This window comes from Xiphophorus couchianus, chromosome 4, assembly GCF_001444195.1.
Source record: "Xiphophorus couchianus chromosome 4, X_couchianus-1.0, whole genome shotgun sequence".
NCBI classification, from domain to species: Eukaryota; Metazoa; Chordata; class Actinopteri; order Cyprinodontiformes; family Poeciliidae; genus Xiphophorus; species Xiphophorus couchianus.
Window position 1 is genome coordinate 36,122,123 of NC_040231.1, and position 24,441 is coordinate 36,146,563.

A 24,441-nucleotide genomic window follows, 5' to 3' on the forward strand; every position below is an offset into this window, starting at 1 on the left:
ATATGTAGGTATCTTTATGGAAATATGAATCTTTGAGATCAATTTAAGAAGCAATTTTGATCATATTTCACATTTTATTGTATCATGTAGCACGGGGCGCTGGTCTTGGTCTTGACTCGGTCTCGGGTTAGGTGATCTTGACTACAACACTAATGAAATGTATCTCATTATTAGCAGCCCCCTGCATAAAAACAAATGGTATATTTATGATGTAAATAAGTACTTGTTTAAAATGTTGTATGATATAAACTGGGCATTTGTTTAATTATATGCCAAAACTAAAGGTAATTTATGTTGTAAAGGTCATCAATTTTTACATCAAGTTAAAATCAATCAGTAAATTGTGCAATGTATGCTACAATTACTACAGTATGGCTTGATTTAATTACAATACCTTTGTTTCTCTGTCATTCTCTAATCCCCTCAATCTCTAGCAGAACAAGTTCGAGTCGGGCCATGGCTAATGACCGGGCCTTTCATAGCCAAATAATAAAGCTCATGATAACATAATTTTACAACATACACATGCCAACATACACATGCTCTCCAAAGCAACAGCTTTGGAGAGCGACTGTCATTTTTTCCATCAAATGGACATGAAGCATAACAAACCAAAAGAACAACAAAAACATTAGGCTAATTGTTTTCTGTAGCGGGTATCTTTGTACTATGGTGGATGAAATTGAGAGTGTCACCAAAATAGTATGTAGTGAAAGTTCCTCCAATTGCAATGGAGGCTCAGATGTCTTTGCTGAATACTTTGTGTTTAGTTTCTATTGAACAAGCAACGGTGACAGCTGATAATGGCACGTTGTGCCTTGGAGCCATTTGCCTTTTTTTCTCTCCCAATTACCTTGAAGAATGGTGAATGAAATATTGAGAGTGTCTAGGTTTTATTTACTGAAATCAACAAATTGTTGCCGTCGGGTGCATGTTTGAATTTACCAGATAATTCAGAGATGTTGTAAGTTTCGTGAGTTTCACAAGTTAGCTGGACACTCGGAGGTCGCCATTAGTCTCACCCGAGCCCAGCTTGACGACCTGCTAACCTGCATTGATGCCAGCATCTTCTGGCAGGATACCAACTATAGTCCACTACGTCACATAGCGGAGTCTCTCTGATTGGTTGACGTTCCTCGTCCAGTGGCAAAAGTTGGAAGTGTTGGACTTGCTTGACCCAGGTTGAATTATCACAATGCTCAAAACTCTTCAATTGCACAGTGCTAGACACGTGAAAATCGCGGCGACGCTCCCTCGACGCATGTCTACTTAGACGCCATTTATACCAGAGATCACTAACACTCAAATCACATTCAGTATCTGATAAAAAGGTGTAAATACGTCTCCATAAAAAGGGGTATATAAGAGTAAACAGATTCACAGATTGAATTCTGTCTGTGAATTCAGACAGAATTCACAGACACATGCAACATGGTGCATATCAACTATGTCAACATGATTGATATGCACCATGTACTGTATTTTGATTTTGTGCAACAACCACCAAATAAATTTAACTATTCCAAACCTTAATGGCCATTCAATTTGATAAATATTTACAGTTAAATATTAAACAATAACAGAGAGATGAAGTGCATTATTCTCTTTGTGCAAATTACTTATTTACAATTTCTTCAATACCCAAGATTCTATTGTTCAACTCAGTCCCCAATGAATGTAGTCCTGGAAGGTTAAAGTCAAGAGTTCAGGCTGTCAAGCTGTTGCTTTTGTATGTCTGAATGAGTCATATAAAAGATTTGCAGCAGTCCCAAACTACGGGTTAAAAACAGAGTTCAACTGGCTGCAGGAGCCTACTACCAGCCCGGACCAAGCAAGTGAATTCCTCCAGATTGAAAGACGATCCTTAGTCTTTGTTCTGGGCCTTTTTCTGCAGCTCGCCATCAGTTTCAAACCTGGCCTGCATAGGACACAGGGCCATCATTCAATAATTCAATAAAAATCCATGTGCACATATCCAACATAAAAATCGAAATAGTTATTACTAATTATATTAAATATACTATCTAGAAGTCATTAAAATATTAATAGCATATAAATATATTTTAATTATTTAAATAATATTACACTATGTTATTAAAATCAAAGAAAAGAAAACAAATAAAAAAAGGTTTGGTTTACATTTCAGTCATTGTTAAACAATCAAAATCCACAGTCACTTTGTTTATAGTGGAACGAGAGAAACAGGCAAAAATCACCACATGCTATTCTGCCCATAGTGTTTAATAGGCAGAATTAGCTAGCAGGACTAATTAGCAATAAAGCTAACTGGCCCCAGATTGCACTTGCTCTCTTTTTTTTTTTTTTCACTTTGCCGTTCCACTTTTATGCAAGTATGAAGCGCCACTTCTGTTAACTTAGTCTGTAAAAATGCTCCACCTAGTTTCCAATCTGTTGCCTAGTGACTGATGATGATGATGGTGGACGGCTGGTGATGAGTTGTACCCAAAATACACTTGGAGACAATATCAGTGATCTACTTGTACATTTCCAGGTTAAATGTAATATTGACAATAAAGCCACTAAAGTAGCACGTTTCATTCATTATTATACACCTACTGCACCACTAAAATCAGTGGATCTTATACAGGTTTTAGGAACCTTGACTCATTCCTGAGGCTGGGTTAACCTATATAACCCCTGTATCATCAGGATATAATCAGGAGAGGGTCTTCTCCAGCTCTCCTCAGACATGATGGTGTCATGTGGTATTTTAATACAAGGTGATATTATAAAAAGACCAAAATAGAAAGATATGAAAAAAGAATCGTGGGCAAAAGTCATTGGTTTCTGGTTGCCATGACCACTAACTGAGCAGATAAAACTCCAGGCCTAACTATCCTAGGTATTTTGGACCAGTGGAATATCTAAAAGTTGCAAGAGAAGTGGCCGTGGAGGTCTGCCTAGAGTTTGACACCCTGGCTTTATCAGATTGAGGTCTGGAGTCCTCCGTAATATCCACCCTAATGTCTTGAGGCCAGTTCTGTGTAGCTTTAGCTGGATTCTTCCAGTCGCTGTCTTCCTGAAAATTAGTATATTCTGAAGCTGTAGTGCTCCTGTAGATAGAAGCAAATTATCCTCCAGGATTTTCCGATATTTTATTACATTGATATCTTCTGCAAATTGCAAGCCTTCCATGCCTAAAAGGGTGTGAAGCTTTCACACTAAAAATTGGTGTACAGACAAATTGGCGCACAATAAAATTCAGATATGTAAAGCCATGCGCACGCACACACGTTTCCTTTATAAATCCCAATTTGCAGGAAATAAAGCACATCTACCAGTCCACCCTGTCACCACTCATAAATACGTATGTAAATTAGTATAAATACCCAGAAGGCTGCCACCACCTGAAGCAATAACCATAGCAACAGTCCTTGCTTGTAGCAGTATAAATATTTTTAATAATAATAATAATTAATATATCCATATTTTTTTAAAGGTGCTTTCACGGCACATAAGGTCATCTTACAAAAAATAAAAATAATAAATCATAAAGAAAAAATTTCAAATAGAAAATGAAAATAAAATAAAGAGATCCGAGTGTGAATGCTTGTTTGAACATCAAAGCATTCAGCCAGGATTTAAAGACAGACAGTCCTTTACAGAGTGGTGAATGTGGAAGTTTATTCTAAATAGAGAAATCATGTAGCATAGTCCGAAATGCCAGTGATCAATGGATGGGTCCTGATGGAATAGCAATGGGTTCCTTGGCCAGTGCAAATAGCAACGGTGAGAGACAACACCCCTGTCTGGTTCTGCGATGTAATGATAATGAAGCAGACCTGTCCTGATTAGTTAGAACTGAGGATTTGGGGTGAGCATAGAGCATTTTTAGTAATGTCATAAATTTATCACCAAAGCCAAATTTTTGGAGAACCAAAACCAAATAGTCCCACTCAATTTGATCGAATGCCTGTTGAGCATCTAATGAAATAACCACAGAGGCAGGAGGGTTGGTCCGGTAAAAAATATGTAGGAGTTGACAAGTGTTTGAAAAAGAATATCTGTTAGGGATGAAGCCAGTCTGGCCAGGATGGATCAGCCGAGCGACTTTTACAGGGCGATGATCGAGAGCATCCTCTGCCTCAACATGACTGTGTGGTATGGTAGCTGCACAGCACTGGAGAGGAAACAACTGACACGGGTGGTGAGAACAGCACAAGGCATTGTGGGATGCCCCCTCCCAGACCTGGACTCCATTTACACAGACCGGGTCAAGAAGAGAGCTGGATCCATAGCGATGGATTCCAGCCACCCGGGCCACAGACTGTTTGTGCCGCTGCCATCAGGCAAGCGGTACAGGAATATACGGACTACAACAAATAGACTGAGAAACAGTTTCTTCCCCACAGCCGTCAGAGCCATTACTCCCTGCCGCCCCCCCCTCCCACACATATCATAACCTCACAGTCACACATACATATCCCCCACCCCCACACAGCCATATTGTTCTGCACTTTGCACTGTCACATTATCTGTACTTTGCCATAATTGGACCTGCTGTTACTTCTTTGGTGTGGTTGAGTGCCTTTAGTTAATTTAGTTGTATATATTGTTATTATTATTATTGTATGTTTGCTTATTTATACTGTATATATTTGACCTTTTGCACGGGAGCTGCAATGGAAATTTCGTTGAATTCTGTTCAATGACAATAAATGCTATCTATCTATCTATCTATCTATCTATCTATCTATCTATCTATCTATCTATCTATCTATCTATCTATCTATCTATCTATCTATCTATGTGTTTATTTAAACGAGTAGCTAATACGTTGGCAACTATATTTTGGTGGCTGTTTAGTAAACTCTAAAGGACATTATGAGGCAACATAGAGCAATCCCTGCCTTTTTTCAGGAGAAGACAGATATTAGCATCATACAAACTCTGAGGAAATACTCCCTCCCTCACTGAAGAGTTTATCATACGTAGAAGAAGAGGGGCAACCAGATCCAAATGACTTTTATAGAATTCTGTTCCCAACCCATCTGGACCACAAGCTTTACCAGAAGAGAATGAACTAATCGCAGATTTGATTTCTTCAATTGTAAAATCAGAATCCAAGTCTACCCTGGTGGATTCATCCAGAACAGGTACATTTAAATTGTTTAGGAAGTCTTTAGTATCAGAACTGGTAGCACTAGATTTGTAAGTGTACAAATTACTTCAGAAAGTTGGCATGGCTCGACTGAAGGATGACTGTCTGACCTGTCTGCAGCTCCAGCAGCACCGTTAACGAACAGCTCCTTATTTATGTTCTGCACAGAGCTCTGGATGATCAGTCTGAGCAATCTAAAAGCTAATAAACCATCAACGTTTCCCAGCAGATCTATGTGGTTTCTGAACAAATGCTCCCTCCAAATCCTTATATTGGCGATGTTCTCCGTCAGAGCCAAAACGTTTCCCAATTACACGGCACACCTTTGCGCAGCTGCTTATATGTGTGATTGTATACATACCATCATCACCTTAAAAATAATCAAACCTGACCTGTTTGGAGTTAATTTGCTTTTTTAGGGAGAATGAAATTAACATTTATGAAATAACATGTATTTCATGCGCTTGGGTGCACACACCAATGCGTTACATCTTTATGTGACAAAAAGGGAGTAAATTTACTATTTACATTTGAGTGAGGATTTTACATCCTTTTATTTTTATTTTATTTATTTTGTGTAGATTATGTTACTGAGAATAAATGTAGTTCAATTTCATCGTTTACATTTAAACAATAAAAATTAAAACAGTGAACAAATACCAAGTTCAATGCTTCTTGGTCTAAATAGTACCTAACGAAGTCAGGTTTCAGTGTTTCTAGGTGAGTTTTATCACCTTCTAGTTTTTATTGTCCTCAAAAAACCTTGCATGGCTGCAAAATGGCACATTTTCATGGCATGTATAAAGTTTGTATATATTTAAGCAAATTTTCACGCCACGTTTATTTTTATACATGCCGACTTCTGTGCATAATATGGTGTCGTACATGTTTTGTACGTATACACAGTTTATACATGAGGGTCGTGCTGCCTATAAGCAGCTCCACAGCATGATACTGTTTTTGGGCCCCCAACCACAAAGTGCCATGGCTTTTGCAATATTTTTGGCCCACATGCAGAACGCTCTCAGGAGGCAATTAGAAAAACAAAACAACAAAAACCAGTTTATTGAACACTCAATGAATCAATGCATATTTGTCCGGCTTACTGGAGGCAGGGGAATAACAGGAACACTGAAAGCAGAGTACGTAGAAGATGAGCAAAGAGAACATAAAGGTTTACTGTAAATTGAACTTGGCTCTTTCTGAGTCCACCAGGGATGGTGAAAGAGATCCAGGTGACAACAAGGAACAGAGAGGGGGGTTCAGTTTCATCATTTACATTTAAACAATAAAATATTAAAATCATGAAAAAACTTGGTGCTTCTTTGTCTAAATAACTGAATGATGTCAGGTGTCAGTGTATGTAGGTGAGTTTTGGCGCCTTCTAGTTTCTTATTGTTCATAACAAACCTTGCTGTGGACAAGCTTTGTTGTGGACAAAGCTGCTGTGAAAATGTGGCTGCCACACATTTTTACAGCAGGTAAAAAGTTTATATTTACGCAAACTTTTATACCACATTCCATTTTTATATATGCCGACTTTTGCGTAACATGGCGCCACACATTTTTTGTGCATACACAAACTTTATACATGAGGCCTCAGAAGAGGTAAGTCTCAAGTCATTAAAAACCACAGTGAACTTAGAAACTGCTGGAAGGCACTGCATGTCAGACATGAAGGCAAACACTCAGGCACTGGAGGACTGGCAACCGGCTGATGAATCAGATGATATGCAAGTGCATGTACTCACATGCACTGTGAGTACATGCACTGAGTACTCACTCAGCAGATCCACCCTCCAGAGAACAGCAACTCCCTGGCTCCCTTCTGGTGGATGACTGTAGAAACGGACAACCCCACACAGAACCCAAGCCCCAGCTTCCCAACATGAAAGACTAAACTACAAGAACAGTGAGAGAGGTATAAAACTGTAAATCCCCAAAAATATTGATCCTATGGTAGTCAGGAATGCTGAATGCAGTGAACGGACCTTCCAGACACAGGTGTCTTCACACTCATCAGCCACTTTATTAGGTACACCTCGCTAGTAGGTTAGACAGCCTTTAGCCTTTGGAACTCCGGTGATCCTTCATGGCATAGATTCAACAAGGTACTGGAAACATACTGACATGATAGCATCACACAGTTGCTGCAAATTTGTTGACTGCCCATCCATAATATGAATCTCCCTTTCCACCACATCCCAAAGGTGCTCTATCATATTTTCTCTTTTTTGGACCATTCTCTGTAAACCATTCTCTGTTGTGCCTGAAAATCTCAGTAGATCAGCAGTTTCTGAACTACTCAGACCAACCCGTCTGGCACCAACAACCATGCCACTTAAATTACCTTTCTTCCCCATTCTGATGCTCGGTTTGAACTGCAGCAGATCATTTTGGCCATGTCTATGTGCTTAAATGCAATGTGTTGCTCTCATGTAATTGGCTGATTTCACATTTGCGTTAATGAGCAGTTGGACAGGTGTACCAAATAAAATGGCTGGTGAGTGTACATTACAGTGGTTTTTAGAGGCACCAAGTAAACATGTATGGAAGGGATTGCCAGCAGGTAAAAGTGCAAGCTTCATGATCACAGACTACTATGGATTAAAGCTGTCATAAATTTCCAAGCAGAGTGAAGTTCTTTTGTTTCGCCAGTTTCATTTCTATGTTATATTTATCCAGTCATTTAAAAGGAGAGACAGATCCAATTGGAGCCTTGTGGTTTGTGATTTAGATCTAAGAGCGGGAGAGGGGTTGAAACTAGCGTAGCATAAGACTGGGATGGGTGTACACTACTGGGAGAGTACGGGGCTCAGGGTGCACCTTAATAACTGGTATACTGACCCATCACATACCCTTAGTGCCACAAGTACATAGTCACCAACCACTAGACTATATGACTGGATTTCTGTTAATACAGTTGATATGTGTTTGAAATGCCTGTGATTGAACTAAAATGATTTATTTAAAAAAATAAAATAAAATGTTATCAACAAATGTTTTTGAGATAACATTTGTTGGGAATTAGTGTGATGTAAATGAACTTTATTGAATAGCTGTAACTTCAAAAGGTTGAGTGGGTGTGAATACTTTTGCAAGGTGCTATATTTTTACCTCAGCTGTATAATAGGTGTTCAGTTTCTAAAAGATTTACCCTGTAGCCCTTAAGATGAGATAGTTTACTTGTATTTTTGTTTTGTTGTTGGTCCAGGAAGAGCCAAGTTTATCCACATCGGTGAAGAAGTTGATGGGGTGGATATGAGAGCAGAGGTTGGCCTGCTGACACGTAACATCCTACTTCGTGGCGAGACTGAGCCCACCTGCTATGGCCATGAGACTTGTAAATTCTTTGACTTTGACACCTTCGGGGGACATTTGAAGGTATAATCCTGATAACCTGATCATTTACAAAGCTAACATTAAATTAGTGATGGGAATTTTTGCTCTTTTCAGAGAGCCAGCTCTTTCGACTCTCAAATGGCTGACAATTTATTATCATTTGCAACCTGTGTTTGTTGTGGATCTAAGAGCGGGAGTGGGTGTTATTTTAATGTAACTAGGCAAATAAGAATGTTTTGCATGATAAATCATTTTGCATTTACTGTTTTATGGATGAGAAGCTTTATACTTCTTTCATTTTATGTGTTAGTTCTGTTACAAAGCACACATTCTTACTTTTGTCTGTTTTAATCAAACTTTTATTTTTTAGCATTAACAAATGAACAGCACTATGCAACCAAATCTACAGAACAGACCCATAATAATATTTTTTTATTATATAATATCTTTAATTTTCAGCCACATGCTGCTTGTCTTACAGGGGTCAGTTATATTTATGAATTTTTAACTGAAGGGATGGTCCCATATTGTCACGTGATTGGACACAAGGCTACCATGCTAATCAAAGCAAAGTTATGTTGTGAGCATAGTGCTTTCGGCGTGGGAGTTCGACAGCAGAAGCCAAAAATACCCAAGCTGTTAGAGTTCTCTGTGGTCTATTTTGTTTGTGGGCTTGCAAGGATCTTTAGAAATACAATCTACTAGTGGTGAGGCATATTCTGAATTGTGAATGAGCCAGAATGGCTTGTAGTAGTGGGTTATCTTATGGGGAATAAATGAGTTGGACACCTGTAAAGGCCTTTTTGCACTGTAGGACCCGTCCCCCTTTGGCCCAACCCTATTGTATCTGACATTATATAGCTATCACATAGAAATAGCTCATAACTTAGGTGGAATCATTTAATTTTATTGTTTATGTTCAGTTAGAGCACAGGTGTCAAACTCCAGTCCTTAAGGGCCGGTGTCCTGCAGTTTTTAGATGTGCCACAGGTACAAACCACTGGAATGAAATGGCTTAATTACCTCCTTGTTGTGTAGATAAGTTCCCCAGAGTCTTAATGACCTAATTATTCTATTCAGGTGTGGTGCAGCAGAGGCACATCTAAAAGTTGCAGGACACCGGCCCTCGAGGACTGGAGTTTGACACCCCTGAGTTAGAGGGACCAGAGTTACCGTATTTTTCTTCATTGTGGGAAAAAGTTACATGTATTTTTCTGCTTGATGTGTAATGACATGATGCCATCACACATCCTCCATTCAGCTTGTTGAAACTTATTATTAAAAGTCTGTCAGTTTGACACTACATTACCCATGATGCATCTGTTTGTTTTTGTAGTTTCAATCTCACGTAGCTGACTATGTTAATTATTATTATTCAAATCTTTTTATTTGTTTTAAACATGTAAGAACAACAATGAAACAAACAAAAAAATGACAACAGGTGCTAAAATCACATATTTAGTAAAAAGGGAGGACGGGAGGAGAGGAGGGCACGTGGGAGGGCTATATACTCAGGAGAAGTCTGTCTCAAAATACAAAAGAAATGGCTGCCAGGTGGTATTGTATTGTTGAATTGAGTCATTAACTGTATGTTTCAGATGCTCATGCTTCAGATGGAACATAACATCTTCCATCCATTGCTTATGAGACGGAGGCTTTATCCCTCTCCTCCAATTGAATAAAATATTATTCGCCTAATAAGGCATCTTGCAAGTAGTGTAACAAATGCTGTGGCATTGGCCTGCTGCGTTGTTATTGGTGTAGTTGGAGGGACAACCACAAATAAGGCAGTTAGAGCACTTCAATCAATATTCCTCTTACATATTAATGTAATCGTCCTAAAGATTGACTCCCAAAAGGGGAGGAGCCTGGGGCAAAGCCAGAACATATGACATATGAGATCAGCAGGGCTGTGCCCACACTTAACACAAGATGAGTCTATGCTAGGTTACATTCTAGATAATTTATTGGGGGACAAGTACAATCTGTGCAGAACCTTAAACTGTAGCTATGTCTAATGCAAATTGAAGAAGAGTGGATTCTTGAGATTACAGTCCTCCAGGCTGTATCAGTAAATAGTTCCCCTAACTCTTCTTCCCATGATTCTTTCAGATGTCTAAGTGATGGGGATGCAGCGTTCTGAATTTTGCCATATATAACTGATACTAAGCCCGTATCAGTCGGATTCATATCCAAACATTCATCAATCCACGTTATTCGAGGCAGCGTTAATGAGAAATTAGCTTTCACATAACTACGTACTTGGAGATACCTGAAGAAGTCAGCCTGAGGGACACCGAAGTCCCTTTTTAGCTGTTCAAAAGAAATACATTTTCCTCTTTCAAAAAGGTCCTTTATGCAAGTTATGCCGCTCTCATACCTGAAAGGATGGATCTATTGAGGATGGGGTGCGATGCAATGTCCAGTTCACAAGAGATGCAGTTAGTGCATTTCTACATTGAAAATGAGTCCTAAATTGGAACCATATCTTTAGCCCCCGACAACTGGATTATTTGTCCTGTGACATTTACTCAATGGTAAAGGGCTACATATTAATGAGCTAAGCAAAACTGGATTGCTAGAATGTTGTTCCAGGTGGACCCATTCTGGAGATTCAGCATCTCATGGGCTGATCATCTGATCATAAACCAGTACAAAAACTTATGGACATTGGCTGCCCAGTATTAGTAAAGGAAATTAGGTAGGGATAGTCCACCCTCCTCTTTCTGTCTCTCTAGATATTCCTTTCTAATTCTCGGAATGTTTTTATTCCAGATGAACACAGATATATGTTTGTTTAGTTCTTTGAAGAATTTCTTAGGAATAAAGACTGGTATGGTCTGAAACAGATATAAAAACTTTGGCAGGATTGTCATCTTGACTGAGTTTATTCTTCCTATAGGGAGTTTTTACCACTTCTCCATGTCTGATTTATCCTTATTCAGTGCCTTAGTGAAATTTTTGTTAAATAAGTCATATGCTATGCAGACGGCCAAATAATCAAAACTATCTTTACTGACTATAAAGGGGAGACTATGGAAGGTCATTTGACGCCGCTTTTTGTTGATTGGGAATATAACACTTTTTGATAGATTCAATCTATAACCAGAAACCTGCCCAAATTTTCCAATTAGGTTTAGCAATTCCAATTAGGGCTGCACAGTGGCGCAGTTGGTAGCACTGTTGCCTTGCAGCAAGAAGGTCCTGGGTTCGATTCCCGGCCGGGGTCTTTCTGCATGGAGTTTGCATGTTCTCCCTGTGCATGCGTGGGTTCTCTCCGGGTACTCCGGCTTCCTCCCACAGTCCAAAAACATGACTGTCAGGTCAATTGGTTTCTCTAAATTCTCCCTAGGTGTGAGTGTGTGTGTGCATGGTTGTTTGTCCTGTATGTCTCTGTGTTGCCCTGCGACAGACTGGCGACCTGTCCAGGGTGTACCCCGCCTCTCGCCCGGAACGTAGCTGGAGATGGGCACCAGCAACCCTCCCGACCCCATTAGGGACAAGGGTGAACAGAAAATGGATGGATGGATGGATGGGTTTAGCAATAGATATTGTGATACTGGGTTTAGACAGGAAAAGGATGAGGTCATCAGCGTAAAGGGACAATTTGTTTACGTGCCCACCTTTCTGCACACCAGTTAAATTAACGGAGTCCCTTATCATGATTACCAGAGGTTCAATGTCAATGTCAAATTTATTTATATAGCACTTTAAAACAGGTGTGAAACTGCACCAAAGTGCTGTACAAGAACGACAATAACACAAATTTAACTTTTGCTAAAATCCGCAGGTGATAAAAACGTGATTTAACGACAGAGCTAACTTGTTTATCTAGCTTTAAACAACTATCAAAAGTAAAACTAAGATTCCTAGCAGAGGTCTGACAAAACCGAGCTAAAGAACCAAGAATCAGATCTGGATTTGTAGTGTGAAGACTCTGACCAAATAGTATAACTTGAGTTTTACTTTGATTGAGGTGAAGAAAGTTTTGTTCCATCCGAGATTTGACTTCAGCTAAACAATCGATCAATAGCTGAAGAGATTCATTGTTAATACTTCAATAGCGATATCAAACAAAAGGGGGCTAAGGAGGCATCCTTGTCGAGTACCACGTGAGACAGGAAAGAAACTAGAAGTGACCTTATTTGTTCGTACTGATGCATGTGGTGCTGTGTACAAAATGGTGATCCAAGTACAGAAAACTGGGCCGAATCCAAATCTTTTGAATGTAGTAAACAAAAAAATCATATAAAATTATGTCAAAGGCCTTTTGGGCGTCGAGGGATATCACTACTTCAGGTTCAACATCATGGGGCTGATAGGTTACATTAAAGAGATGTTGCAAATAGCCTGCCCCTAACAAAGCCTGTCTGGTCCGAATGGATAAGTTTGGGAAGAACATCTTCAAGTCTGCCAGCAAGGACCTTTTCCAAAATCTTACAATCACAACATAACAAACTAATTGGGTGATATGACTCACAGTGCAAGGGGTCTTTAGATTTTTTTAAGTATCAGTGAAATAATTGTTTGTGTCATAGTCACAGGTAGAGCCTTTTGTCTAATATCTCCCTAAAAACTCTTAGCAGTAAAGGGACTAATTTTGGTGCAAATTTTTAAAAGAACTCTATGGGAAACCTGTCTGGGCCAGGTGCCTTTCCAGGTTTCATTTTTGTGATAGCCTGAGTTATTTCTGATATAGTAATAGTGCCCTCCAAGTTAGATTTGTCTGAGTAATCTAGAATGGGCATAGTCAAATTGCTGAAAAAGTCTTCGATCAAGGCAGTGTCACCAGCTTCAGAGGTATACAAATTCTCATAAAATGACTTAAACTTAAACTTAAATCTCATTTTGGTTAGTAAGTATACTACCATGCTCATCCTTTATCGCTGTAATGAAACCTGCAGATGTTGACTGTTTAAGTTGATGGCACGATCCCCGACTCACAATAGGTGAGACTTGACCTCAGGTGCATTGAATCAAATTCTGTTTGAAGTAGTATTATTTCTCTGTAAAAATCATTGGAAGGTGAAGCTGAATGTAGTTGATCTACGGTTTCAATTTGTTCAATAAGCTCTGAAGCCCGTTTAGCCCTCCTTTTATTTTCACCAGCAATGTAAGATATCACTTGACCTCTCAGATATGCTTTTAGACTTTCCCAAAGTGTAGCATCCCAGACAACTCATTCAACTCAATAAAAATATCTATTTTTGCATTGATAAAGTCAACAAACCTTTGTTCAGACAGCAGTCTAGGATTAAGCCGCCACGAAAAGGTGGGAGATTTGTCTTCAAGAAAGCCCAACCCAGAGCAACTGGGGAATGGTCTGATATTACAATGCTGCCATAGTCTACTTGGGTAACCATGGGCACCAATCAGAAAGTAGTCAATCCTTGAGTAGGTTTGGTGTTCTTGGGAGAAAAAAGGAGAACTGTTTGGATGATGGATATTTGAATCTCCAGGGGTCCACCATTTCATATGTTTCAATAAATGTATTAATACAACGGGCTGGGTTACTAATCATGGCAACTTTTGGGCTGGAATGATCCAGTGTTGGGTTCACAGTGCAATTCAGGTCCCCACCTAGTATTAAGTTGTGCAACTCGAGATCAGGTAAGAGGGAAAAAAGATCGCTAAAAAAATCCACATTATCCCAGTTAGGGGCTTAAACATTAGCAAGAACACCAGACCTATTAAATAATTTGCCTTGTGTGATGACATACCTGCCATTTTTTTTCCTAATTGTTTTAGACTCTTCATATTGTACATCTTTATGTGTTAAGATAACTACTCCTCTGCTCTTACTGTTGAAATCCGAGTGAAAATATTGTGTAAAGCCACCTCTGCGGAGTCTACACTGATCTTTATTTAGCAAATTGGTTTCTTGTAAATAAACGATGCGACTTTGCAATTTATGTAGATGAGAGAATAATTTATTGCATTTGACCGGATGGTTTAATCCCCTGACATTCCAGCAGACCGAAGTGGTGTTGGTTAGTATCTTGTTATTTGCAGAGGTCATAGACAGGACTCAGCAAAGGCAGCATCCAACATATAGCCCATGAGGGGAATAGAGAAGAGAAAAAAGGGCAGGGAGCAGGGGAGAGGGAGAGGGAGAAAATTAACACAAAATTAACAAAGCACCTATAATAGAACGACAAAAGAAGAAAAAAAAATAGCCTCAAAAGGAGACCGCTATACTTCCAGTTTTCATAGTGTATCTCCTCACTATCTGAACCAATAAATGCTTACCATGTTAGCCCACACCAGAACCCAATTATAAATGGTAATTGCAATTTCTACAGCAATAATAACACATATTCCCAATATAGTATCACAAGACTCCATTAAAAAAAAATGCAAGTATCAAAAAAGCCAAAACTTAAAATTAGAAGTTATTAGAGATTATGGTATGTCTCTTATATAAAGAAAATGCTCAATATACGCATGCATTACCTGTAAGATCCAGTTGTTCAGCACTAATATTCGTTATTATTCTGCAACGGCGCTGTCCAGTCCTAATAATTCCAGCACATGCTCTCTTGCAAAAAGTCATTATCAGTGGGACACTTCAGTGCTCAGAAACTCCTTTAGAATAAACTCCTTCGCATGCTTTGGATCCTTGAAGGTCATTTCTTGTCGAACCGTCGTAGTAATCCTTAACATCGCTGGGTATCTGAGGCCGTAGCAGACTCCGACGCAGCTGCGAAGCAGTTTCCTTACTTCGGTTAAAAGCGCAGCGTTGCTTACTCACAGCTTGGGTGAAATCCGGCAGGACGCGGATACTGTCACCATCAGCGGTTGTTATCACCTAGTCTCTCCTGCCTTTTTGAGAAGTAATTCTTTTTCTGTGAAGTAGTGACATTAAAGCCCTGGGTGGCAAATAATCTTGTACTGGCTTTGTATGGAGGGTCGGATGCACTATATCCAGAGTGGGCAACTTGTCCAGTCCAAGGGCTCCTTTCAGCACACCAGCTACGTAAGCAGATGGATGTTTCCCTTGCTCTCGCCCCTCTTTTACTCTGGTGATGCAGATGTTGCAACACCGTGATCTAGCCTCCAGATCCTCACACCGGGCTCTGAGGAGGGAAAGTTCTTTTTTCATCCGAGACAAGTCAGACTCTCCATAGTTGCAATAGAGTCAGCATTAGCGGTCACTCTGTTCTCCAGCTCAGACGTGTGACTCTCAAGTTTGTCCAGTTTTTTATTGAGTTTTTCGTGGTATTGCACAGCTCCATTTGGATTTCTATAGCCTTTTCGTCCATTTTCTTCAACAATTCTTGCCTCATTGACTGTATTTCCTCCATAATGGCATTCTGGTTGCCCGCTGCAGTCGTCATTGTTGCATTTGAGCAAGCTAGACTAGCTGAGCTGGCTTCCGCTTCAGAGGCCCTCGTGTGCTGTCCGAACTTGTTGGTTTGAGATTTCTTTGGCATGCCTGAATGGTTGATTGTTGCCTAATATATACACAACAGCCTGTACGAGGCTATATTGCATAATTTTATAAGAGCCATATCATAAATGAAATGGTTTAGGTGTGGCGCTGAACCACATGGAGCTGCCTCAACCGGAAGTCAGCTGACTAAGTTAATTCGTGTGCTTCGATGTGGCTCTGCACAATAAAAACAGCATCCATGGCTCAGGAACTACCAGCCACTATCACTTCTTCGTTAATCCTGTGTGTTTGAGGCTAGTGTGTTTTTTTATTATGCAACCACACACACATGCACACCCCCACATACGAAAACAAATATAAGCACATCGTTATCTACCCCAGCCTCATCATTTGTACCCTCATCTCCCATGTACCTTCTACTATTCCATCAAGAACTCTGCAGCTGCACCTTTGGAGTTTACCTATTCCTTCTGACCAACGAAGATTCAATTGATGAGAAATCCGAAATTAGCATGTTAGACGCACACAGACTCTTATAAGTTGTCCTGCTGAGATCCACCGAGCAGAAGCTAATTAAATATCCAGAACTTGCCCTCACATAAAACCAGTAGTTCAAGAAGTTGGGTTGATTCTGGTTATGTGGTAAAGCTGACTCCAGAAGAGAGTCACAGCTCTACTGAATCTTGGTATGTGCCACACTATATAGTACATCATAACAACAAGGCTCGGGTGGTCTTTAATTGCTCTTTTGAGTTCCAGGCACTGTCCTAAAAACTACCTCCTGCCAGGCCCTCTGTTGGGGCCTACACTGCTGGGTGTAGTCCTCCGATTCCAGCAGTATCCGGGGGCAGTAAGCGGAGACGTAAAGGGTGTGTTTCACCAGATCCGCCTGCTCCCTGAATACTGTACCCTACTGCGGTTCCTGTGGAGAGATGGTGAAACAGGGGATGCCAGTTGTATACGAGTGGAGAGTCTTGCCTTTTGGGACAATGTGTAGCCCTTTCTGTGCTACGTTTGCCCTTCAGAAAGCACATTAGGACATTTATGAATGCTTCCACACAGCCTTTTATGTGGATTCCCTTACTGACCCACAACAGGTCAAGTTGTTCATTGACAGGATGAGAGAGTTATTCCTCCAAGGTGGATTTGAGATACGACAGTGGGCCAGCAACCTTCCTGAGGTGGTTGCTCATGTATCCAGCACGGCCAGGTCAGAAAGCTGTAAACTTCAAAAGCCTTGATTCACAGGAGTCAACATTGGGTCTCAGCTGGCACTGCCCAACTGATGTCATGGGATACAAGCACCACCTAGTGCCCTACAGAACTGTCACACTGCGCAATATTTACAAAGTACTAGCCAGTCAGTATGACCTATTGCATACCTACTGTCCTTACACCACAAGAGCAAAGCTCATTGTACAGACCCTGTGGAATACACAGAGAGAATGGGATGAGCCCATAGAGGGAAATCTGCCTCAATCCTGGCTCGAATGGGAGGAAGAACTGTCTAATCTCCAGCATATCATCTTCCCTTGCTGCTACAGTCCTCACAACATCAGTGTTGCTACATATGAGCCTCACATCTTCTGTGACGCCTCTGAGAGGTCCTATGGAGCTGTTGCCTATCTGAAAGCCACAGAGCAACAGGCACACTTCTCCACCTCCTTCATCATGGCACACTTGAGACTTGCCCCCCACAAATAGGTGCCAATCCCCCAACTTCTTCCTCGGTTGGGTTGAGTAACAGATATATTTGTCAGTGTGCCTACAGTAGCTCTTGTAGTCATCTTGTTTTTGGAGCACACTGGACTTTCTCAGACCTACGCTCTAAAGGTGGAGGAGCCAGCAAGTTGGAACTATTAACTCTCATTAAGTCCCCATTAATTGGACACCTGCATTGCTGAAGTCCGGCTGTGTTTGTAGTTTTTAGCTTTTTGTTGTTTACTTTCCAGCAATGAATCATATAGATGCGGTGGAGGAAATTGGCAGCAGCTGAAAGCCAAATGCTGACAGTTTCGTTTGTGTCCTTGAGGTTTCTTGTTCTCTGCTTTGCTGACAGGTTTTCTTTCTTTCTTTTTTAAATGTCTGGCTGAGCTACTTGGTGTGAAAACGTGGAAGCTTAACAAGCTGCCTTGCCTGCAGGTTGTCTCTTTAGAGATTAAAATTGCATTAGCACAGGTCAGAGTTAATCATTTCAAAATTCATAATTTTTAAATGAGCTTGTCATGTAAAATTTAGCAGATTGTTTCAAATAGAAACAAAATTTGACCTTGAATATGCTTATCTGTGGTGCTGTATGTTTTATAATAAATTATTGAATGAACAAACTTAATGATTTTTATTGTGTTTGTTATTTAAACATTGCCATTTCAAAATTGTTTTTCCGACATTAGTGGATTATCAACAAAGTTTTACACACATTTTTAAGAGAAACACTAGAGGCCGCACTTCCTTCTTCCCATAACTTCAGCATCGTGGTTCTGGTGGCTTTTGGTTTGCAGATTCTGCTCTGTGTGATGCATGTAGTTTCTAAGAGGTTTTAAAGATTCCCTCTCTAAAAGCAGGCCTTAAGGTCTACATTTCCTGTCTCAGATGAAGGACTTCTTGCAGATTGATTGTTCATATATATTCAGAGTTGTCTCTGGTCAGACCGGCAGATTGATTGGCATGGCTGTCCTATGGCGGCTGTTGAATCTTAATGTTCATTTCTGTGTAGGTGTTTGTCATTGTGCATCGTTTTGTCCTTTTTGTTATAATTTTTTTCTGTACTATATTTGAGTAATTGAAATGTTCTGCTTGTGTAAAACATGCCATCCTCTTCGTTTGATAGCTTGTCCTCTTGGTGTGGATTTATGTGGGAGCGTGTGGGCAGGTACACAGTCCAGTATACTAAAAATGTGTCAGTCATTTCTAAAAGCCCATTCCAAAATCTGCTGCGTTCCTGTTGCTATGCATTTCAGAGTTGCCTTGGTGATTTACTCACTCAAACTGACCAAAGAGCTGTTTGTGCCAGCTTTCAGCATTCTGCTTTAGTTTTAGTGTGCATAGTGGTGACCAGTTTAATTTTAAATCTAGAGTCTGAAGTTATCACCAGTGAAGTGTGTTTTTACCACTGTTTCTGAATGGTAGCCAGTGTTTTCTGCACTGTAAAGACTGCAGCTGTAAAGACGACAAATGAAAATAGTGCAGAATTAGAAAACCACCAATGGGGTAATCAAAAGTAGAGCTACAACAGATAAATTCTGACTTGTCCTGAAGTGAATAACAATAAAAATAAAAACAAAACTCCATCACCTATAATTCCTTTCATCTCACTTTTTTAAATTTATTTTCTCTGAGGAGAGACATGGAGGAAATTAGGGGTTGGAAACTAAACACACCTGCTCTGTCCTTTTGCAATCAGTTGTCTTATAAAATTTAACTTCTACTCAATGAAGGGGCAGTCGACTCCCTTCGCAGACTCCTTTCATATATTTATCATCACTGTAGTCTGCTTTTTTTATTTAAATTTTATTATGAAGTTGTCATTTTAATTTATATTAGTATATATTTAATCATGTAGAAACCTATTTTGATATGGGCAAAAAGAAAAAAACAATTGCTTTTGTGTTTCCCCTGGTGGCTGCGGTAGGTAATGTTTCACCGGTGATTTGAGCTGCCGTTCAATGCGTATTCAAACCTCCAAAGCACTGGTGGAAGATAAGCAAGCAAACCAATGTCGCACAAAATAACTTATTCTTCAGGAAGAGAGGAAGAATAGAAAAAAGCCAAGATAAAGGTATGTTTGCATATCTCTTGGTAGAAGAGACAAGAATATTAGCTAAAAGAAAATTAGCTTGATAGCGACCTTGAACCGTCCTATTTAGCAGCCAAACACTTATGCTAGCTTCTTTGTATTTGTGTGAAACTGGGTTTGAGTTGATTCTCGAGCTTGTCCATGTATATTTCTGAGTTTTTGAGGTTTTTTTTACTTCATAATGTTTAAAAATAAAAACTTCTCAATATTTGACATTGTCAGATTGGAGGTCGGTCTTTCCTCGAACCTCCCTGGTTGATTGGAGGTCGGTCTTTTTTACGTCAGGGTACAATAGAATGTTCAGTTCCAATGGTATCAATGACATCAGCAGTAATGTCGTCACTCTATGATACCACAAAGGAATCTCTCTCTTGAATGTAGCTCACAGACAGCATTTTCTCAGACCTGTTCCACAATTCTATCGCGACAGATCACTCTTCAGAGCACATTCGAAATTAATCTAAACGAGTGGGATATCGATTCCAGATATTACGAGCCTTTCAGAGAAGCAAGAATTTACCAGAATATAGACATGAAGCAACAACAGATTACTTGTGAACATGAAGCTTTTCCAGCTGAGCTTTCATGGGTCGACATGATGGAGCTCAACATCCAAGTTGACTATGATGCTACCATTGTTTTTGAAGATGACAGTGAGCCAGAAGATGAATCAGCAGAGATCCAGAGGGAACCAAGTCCTTCCGGCAACTATAAGAGTCCAAGATCATTTAAAGTCGAGCAGAAAACAACTCCCTCTGCTGGCTTTGAGATCACCCCCTTAGTGGAAGACATGGAAGAGACTAGCCAACATGTCATTGATCTCACAAAGCAGGTAGACGATCTTACAAAAGAACTAAAGAATAAGATTTTTGAACTCCAAGAGGAAAGAGACCGAAGAATTGCATGCCAGGCTGAAGTGAAATCACAGCAAGAGGAGATTCAAAAACTACAAAAAATGTTGGAAAAAGAACATCACCTGCAAGTCAAACGTGAAGATGGATCAAAGGTTTCTTGCTCTTCCAAAGTTACAGCCGACAAGAGCATTCTTCAACAGCTGGATTACTTCAAGAGGGAGGCTGAAAAATATGCCTCCCGCAATAAAGGTCTGATAGAAGTAATGGTTGAAGAATACAGAGTGAGACTTAAATATGAGGAGCAACTCAAAAGTCACACTGAGCAAGCTTCCAAATTCAAAGAACAGGAGGAAACAGTGAAATCTTTGCAGGGTCAGGTTGCAGACCTGAAGATGAAGTTGAAACTTTCTCTAGAAAACAACCATCTGAGAGTCTCCACCCAACCAGAGGTCCTCCTGCAAACAGAAGGTTCCCTGCAAACAGAGGAGACCAAGGAAAGACAGACCTCCAATCAACCAGGGAGGTCTGAAGAAAGATGTACCTTCAATCAACCAGGGAGGTCTGAAGAAAGACGTACCTTCAATCAACCAGGGAGGTGCGAGGAAAGACGGACCTCCAATCAAGCAGGGAGGTTCGAGGAAAAACCGACCTCCAATCAACCAGGGAGGTTCGAGGAAAGATGGACTTCCAATCAACCAGAGTGGTTCGAGGAAAGGCAGACCTCCTATCAATCAGGGAGGTCCGAGGAAAGACAGACCTTCAATCAACCAGGGAGGTCTGAAGAAAGACGTACTTTCAATCAAGCAGGGAGGTTCGAGGAAAAACTGACCTCCAATCAACCAGGGAGGTCCGAGGAAAGACAGACCTTCAATCAACCAGGGAGGTCCGAGGAAAGGCGGGCCTCCAATCAACCAGGGAGGTTTGAAGAAAGACGGACCTCCAATCAAGCAGGGAGGTTCAAGGAAAGACCGACCTCCAATCAAACATGGAGGTCCATGCGACCAACCTCTACTTGTTGCATGGAGGGCCTTCATGTTGGCGATGGCCTGAAGGTCAATCTATGCCCGGCTCGGCCTTTACGCCAACCCACACCCAGGTGGCACTAACCTAGGTAACTATCCAAACCCAGGTTTTTGCCAACATTGAGCATTATGAAAATTCAGTGCTTTACACAAATTTAGGAAATCAAAGACACAGGCAAATAATATTCCTAACTCCAAAATCAATGGAGAAAACACAAGATCAATTTCAGAGTTAAAAAAACATATTAAAGATTATATTGTAGCATGGCAAAACGTGGAAAACAGTTAAGACTGTGAAAACGTTTGCATGACACTAGTAAAATGCGAGGAGTCATCAGATAATAGGGGAAATTGGGGAGAAAGGCACTACATGCACAGAATGTGAGGCATCGTTTGGCGCAGTGGATATCTGGGGCACCCAGCTGTCCTGAGTCTCAATCCCATTCTTGGTTCTTTCTCACTCCACCCTCTCCTTACCTTCCCTTCAGATTACTGCCAAAATAAAGACACTACTGCCAAAAAAAGCCTTAAAGACAAATAAACAAAAAGCAATATTTTATTGCTTTGTAAAGCAATAAAATATGTCTGTTGCTATGCTGAAAAAGAGAACGGAGCTACAACATAAAAAAAAATATTTCGATTAATTTAAAGGTTAAAATTAGAGGTTTATGAATTTAAATTAATTCATAAACCTCTCAACCTCACACACTAGCTCTGGCTTCTTCCCCACCAGAGAGGTGACATTCCTCTCTGGTTGCCAGCTTTTGCAACCAAGGATCGGACCGCCAGGGCCCCCTCCCTCGGCCGCCACCCATCTCACAATGCACCCAACCCCTTTGGCCCCTCTCACAGGTGGTGGGCCCATGGGAGGGAGGACCCATGATTCCTCTTTGGGCTGAGCCCGGTGAGGCTCCATGGATAAAAGCCCGGCCACCAGGCGCTCGCCATCATGACCCCCCCAGTGACCCGCCTCCGGGTGAGGGAAGACCAAATCCAAAATTTTCATCCATCAAAGGGGTCTTCAGGCTGCTCTTTGTCTGGTCCTTCACCTAGGACCTGTCTGCCTTGGGTGACCCTACCAGGGGCATAACGCCCCAGACAGCATAGCTCCTAGGATCATTGGAGTACTCAAATCCCTCCTCCACGATAAGGTGGCAGCCCTAGGAGAGGTAAAACAAACCAGACAAAACAAAAACTAGGCTTAGCACAACATAGATCTATACAGTTGAGACAGGGTGCAGCACAAATACGTAGATATACATACATTGTAAATAGAGCAGTGGTATGGATTCTTACCTTTACCTTACCTTGACTGTGATATCTGCCTCCCTCAGAGACTGAGGTAGAGAGCTGGATGTAAAAGAATGCTCCAACATCGCCAAGAATGGGTCCAGCAGTATGTGATGGAACTCTTTATAAAATCCACCAGTTAAGTCATCTGGTCCAGGTGCTTTCACTGTTCTAATGTTTTAAGTGCAACAAGGGCTTCGTCTCTAGTGATGGGTACATCTAATTCAGTTTTTTGAGCCTCTGATATTGTAGGGAGTATTAGTTCAAATTAAAAAGCTTCCATTTCCTCAGAGGATCTTGGAGGCAGATCTGATTGGTAAAGTTGCAAATAGAACTCCCTGAAAATATTATTGATATTTTTATTATCACAATACAGAGTACCAGAAGTGTCAATTACTGATGTGAATATTTGAGGATGTGACTTAACTTTAATTTAAAAAGATAAGTATTTACTGGGTTCATCACCAAATTCATAAAGCCACTGTTTAGGAAAGAGAATAGCCAAAGCTTATTGGTTTATCACAGCATCTAGTGCAGGTTGCACAGCATGCTTCTTTTCTAACAATAATGGACCAGACGATGAGGTTAGCATTTTCTTCACAACCTCTAATTCTTTCTCAAGTTTTGACTGCTATTCCAATCGCTTTTGTTTCTTAGAGGAAGAATAGCTAATTACTAAGCCTCTTACATACACTTTAGAAGTCTCCCAAATAAGACAGTGGTTTTCCATGGACTTAAGGTTTATATCAAAAAAGATTTTAAACTCTCTGGTCATGTAATACTCAAACCTCTCATCCCTTAGAAGGCAGGAGTCAAATCTTCTACATCTACTTCCTGCAAAAATGTTTAGTAGTGGTCAACTCTACACATACTATAGCATGGTCACTGATAATAAAATATCCAATTTTACAGGACCAGTTGTATTTGAAACTTTGCCATAAAAATAATCTATGTGAGTGTGGCATTTGTGAGGAAGTGAGTGAAATGTAAACTGTTCCTCAGTAGGGAGGAGGGATTGCCACCAGTAAAGCTCATCTTGTCACAAATTGCAGAAAGGGCATTGGTCTGGCTTGTTACAGAGGAGATATGTGAAGGATGCCTATCAATTGAACATGCAGTTAAAGTCTCCCCCTACTAAAGTTACATAAGATAACACGTCTGTGAATTTTTGCTGTTTTGGCTAATACCTCAGGTGAATAATTTGGAGAGTAATAGATTCCACATTCTATTATGTGGAATCAAATTACCATTGATTCCACATAATAGTAATTTCATGTGGAATCAAGGACTTTTCATTAAGCTAAATAAACTTGGATTAAATAGAAAGATTTTCAAATCTTTGAAAGGTTTAACAGAAGATGTGCTAGAGTAGGGGCTGAGTTTAAGTCAGAGTATATAGTTGAAAATGGTATTCTGCAAGGAAGTATTGTCAGTTGAGTGTACTTTTAAATCATAATAAATGATGTATTTTATGATAATGATCAGAATGTTGGAATGCCATTGTTTGCAGATGATGGGATTTTATGGAAAAGAGGCAAAAGCCAAAGCTGCATTTACTAAAATGTAATGCTGCTTTGACAAGTCTGACTTAAGTCTTTATTTAGTTGGTAGAACCCACAAAA

At 40.3% G+C, this 24,441-nt stretch overlaps 1 protein-coding gene across 6 annotated transcripts in view; it reads left to right on the forward strand.

Moving 5' to 3' along the window:
• The window catches only part of cemip (cell migration inducing hyaluronidase 1), a 241,455-nt gene that overhangs the window by 121,721 nt on the left and 95,293 nt on the right, over positions 1-24,441 (forward strand). For all 6 annotated transcript variants that reach the window (XM_028015467.1, XM_028015468.1, XM_028015470.1 and 3 more), the window contains one exon: positions 8,337-8,506. In XM_028015467.1, coding sequence (XP_027871268.1) covers positions 8,337-8,506 — 170 coding nt within the window. The remainder of the gene's footprint in view (positions 1-8,336; positions 8,507-24,441) is intronic.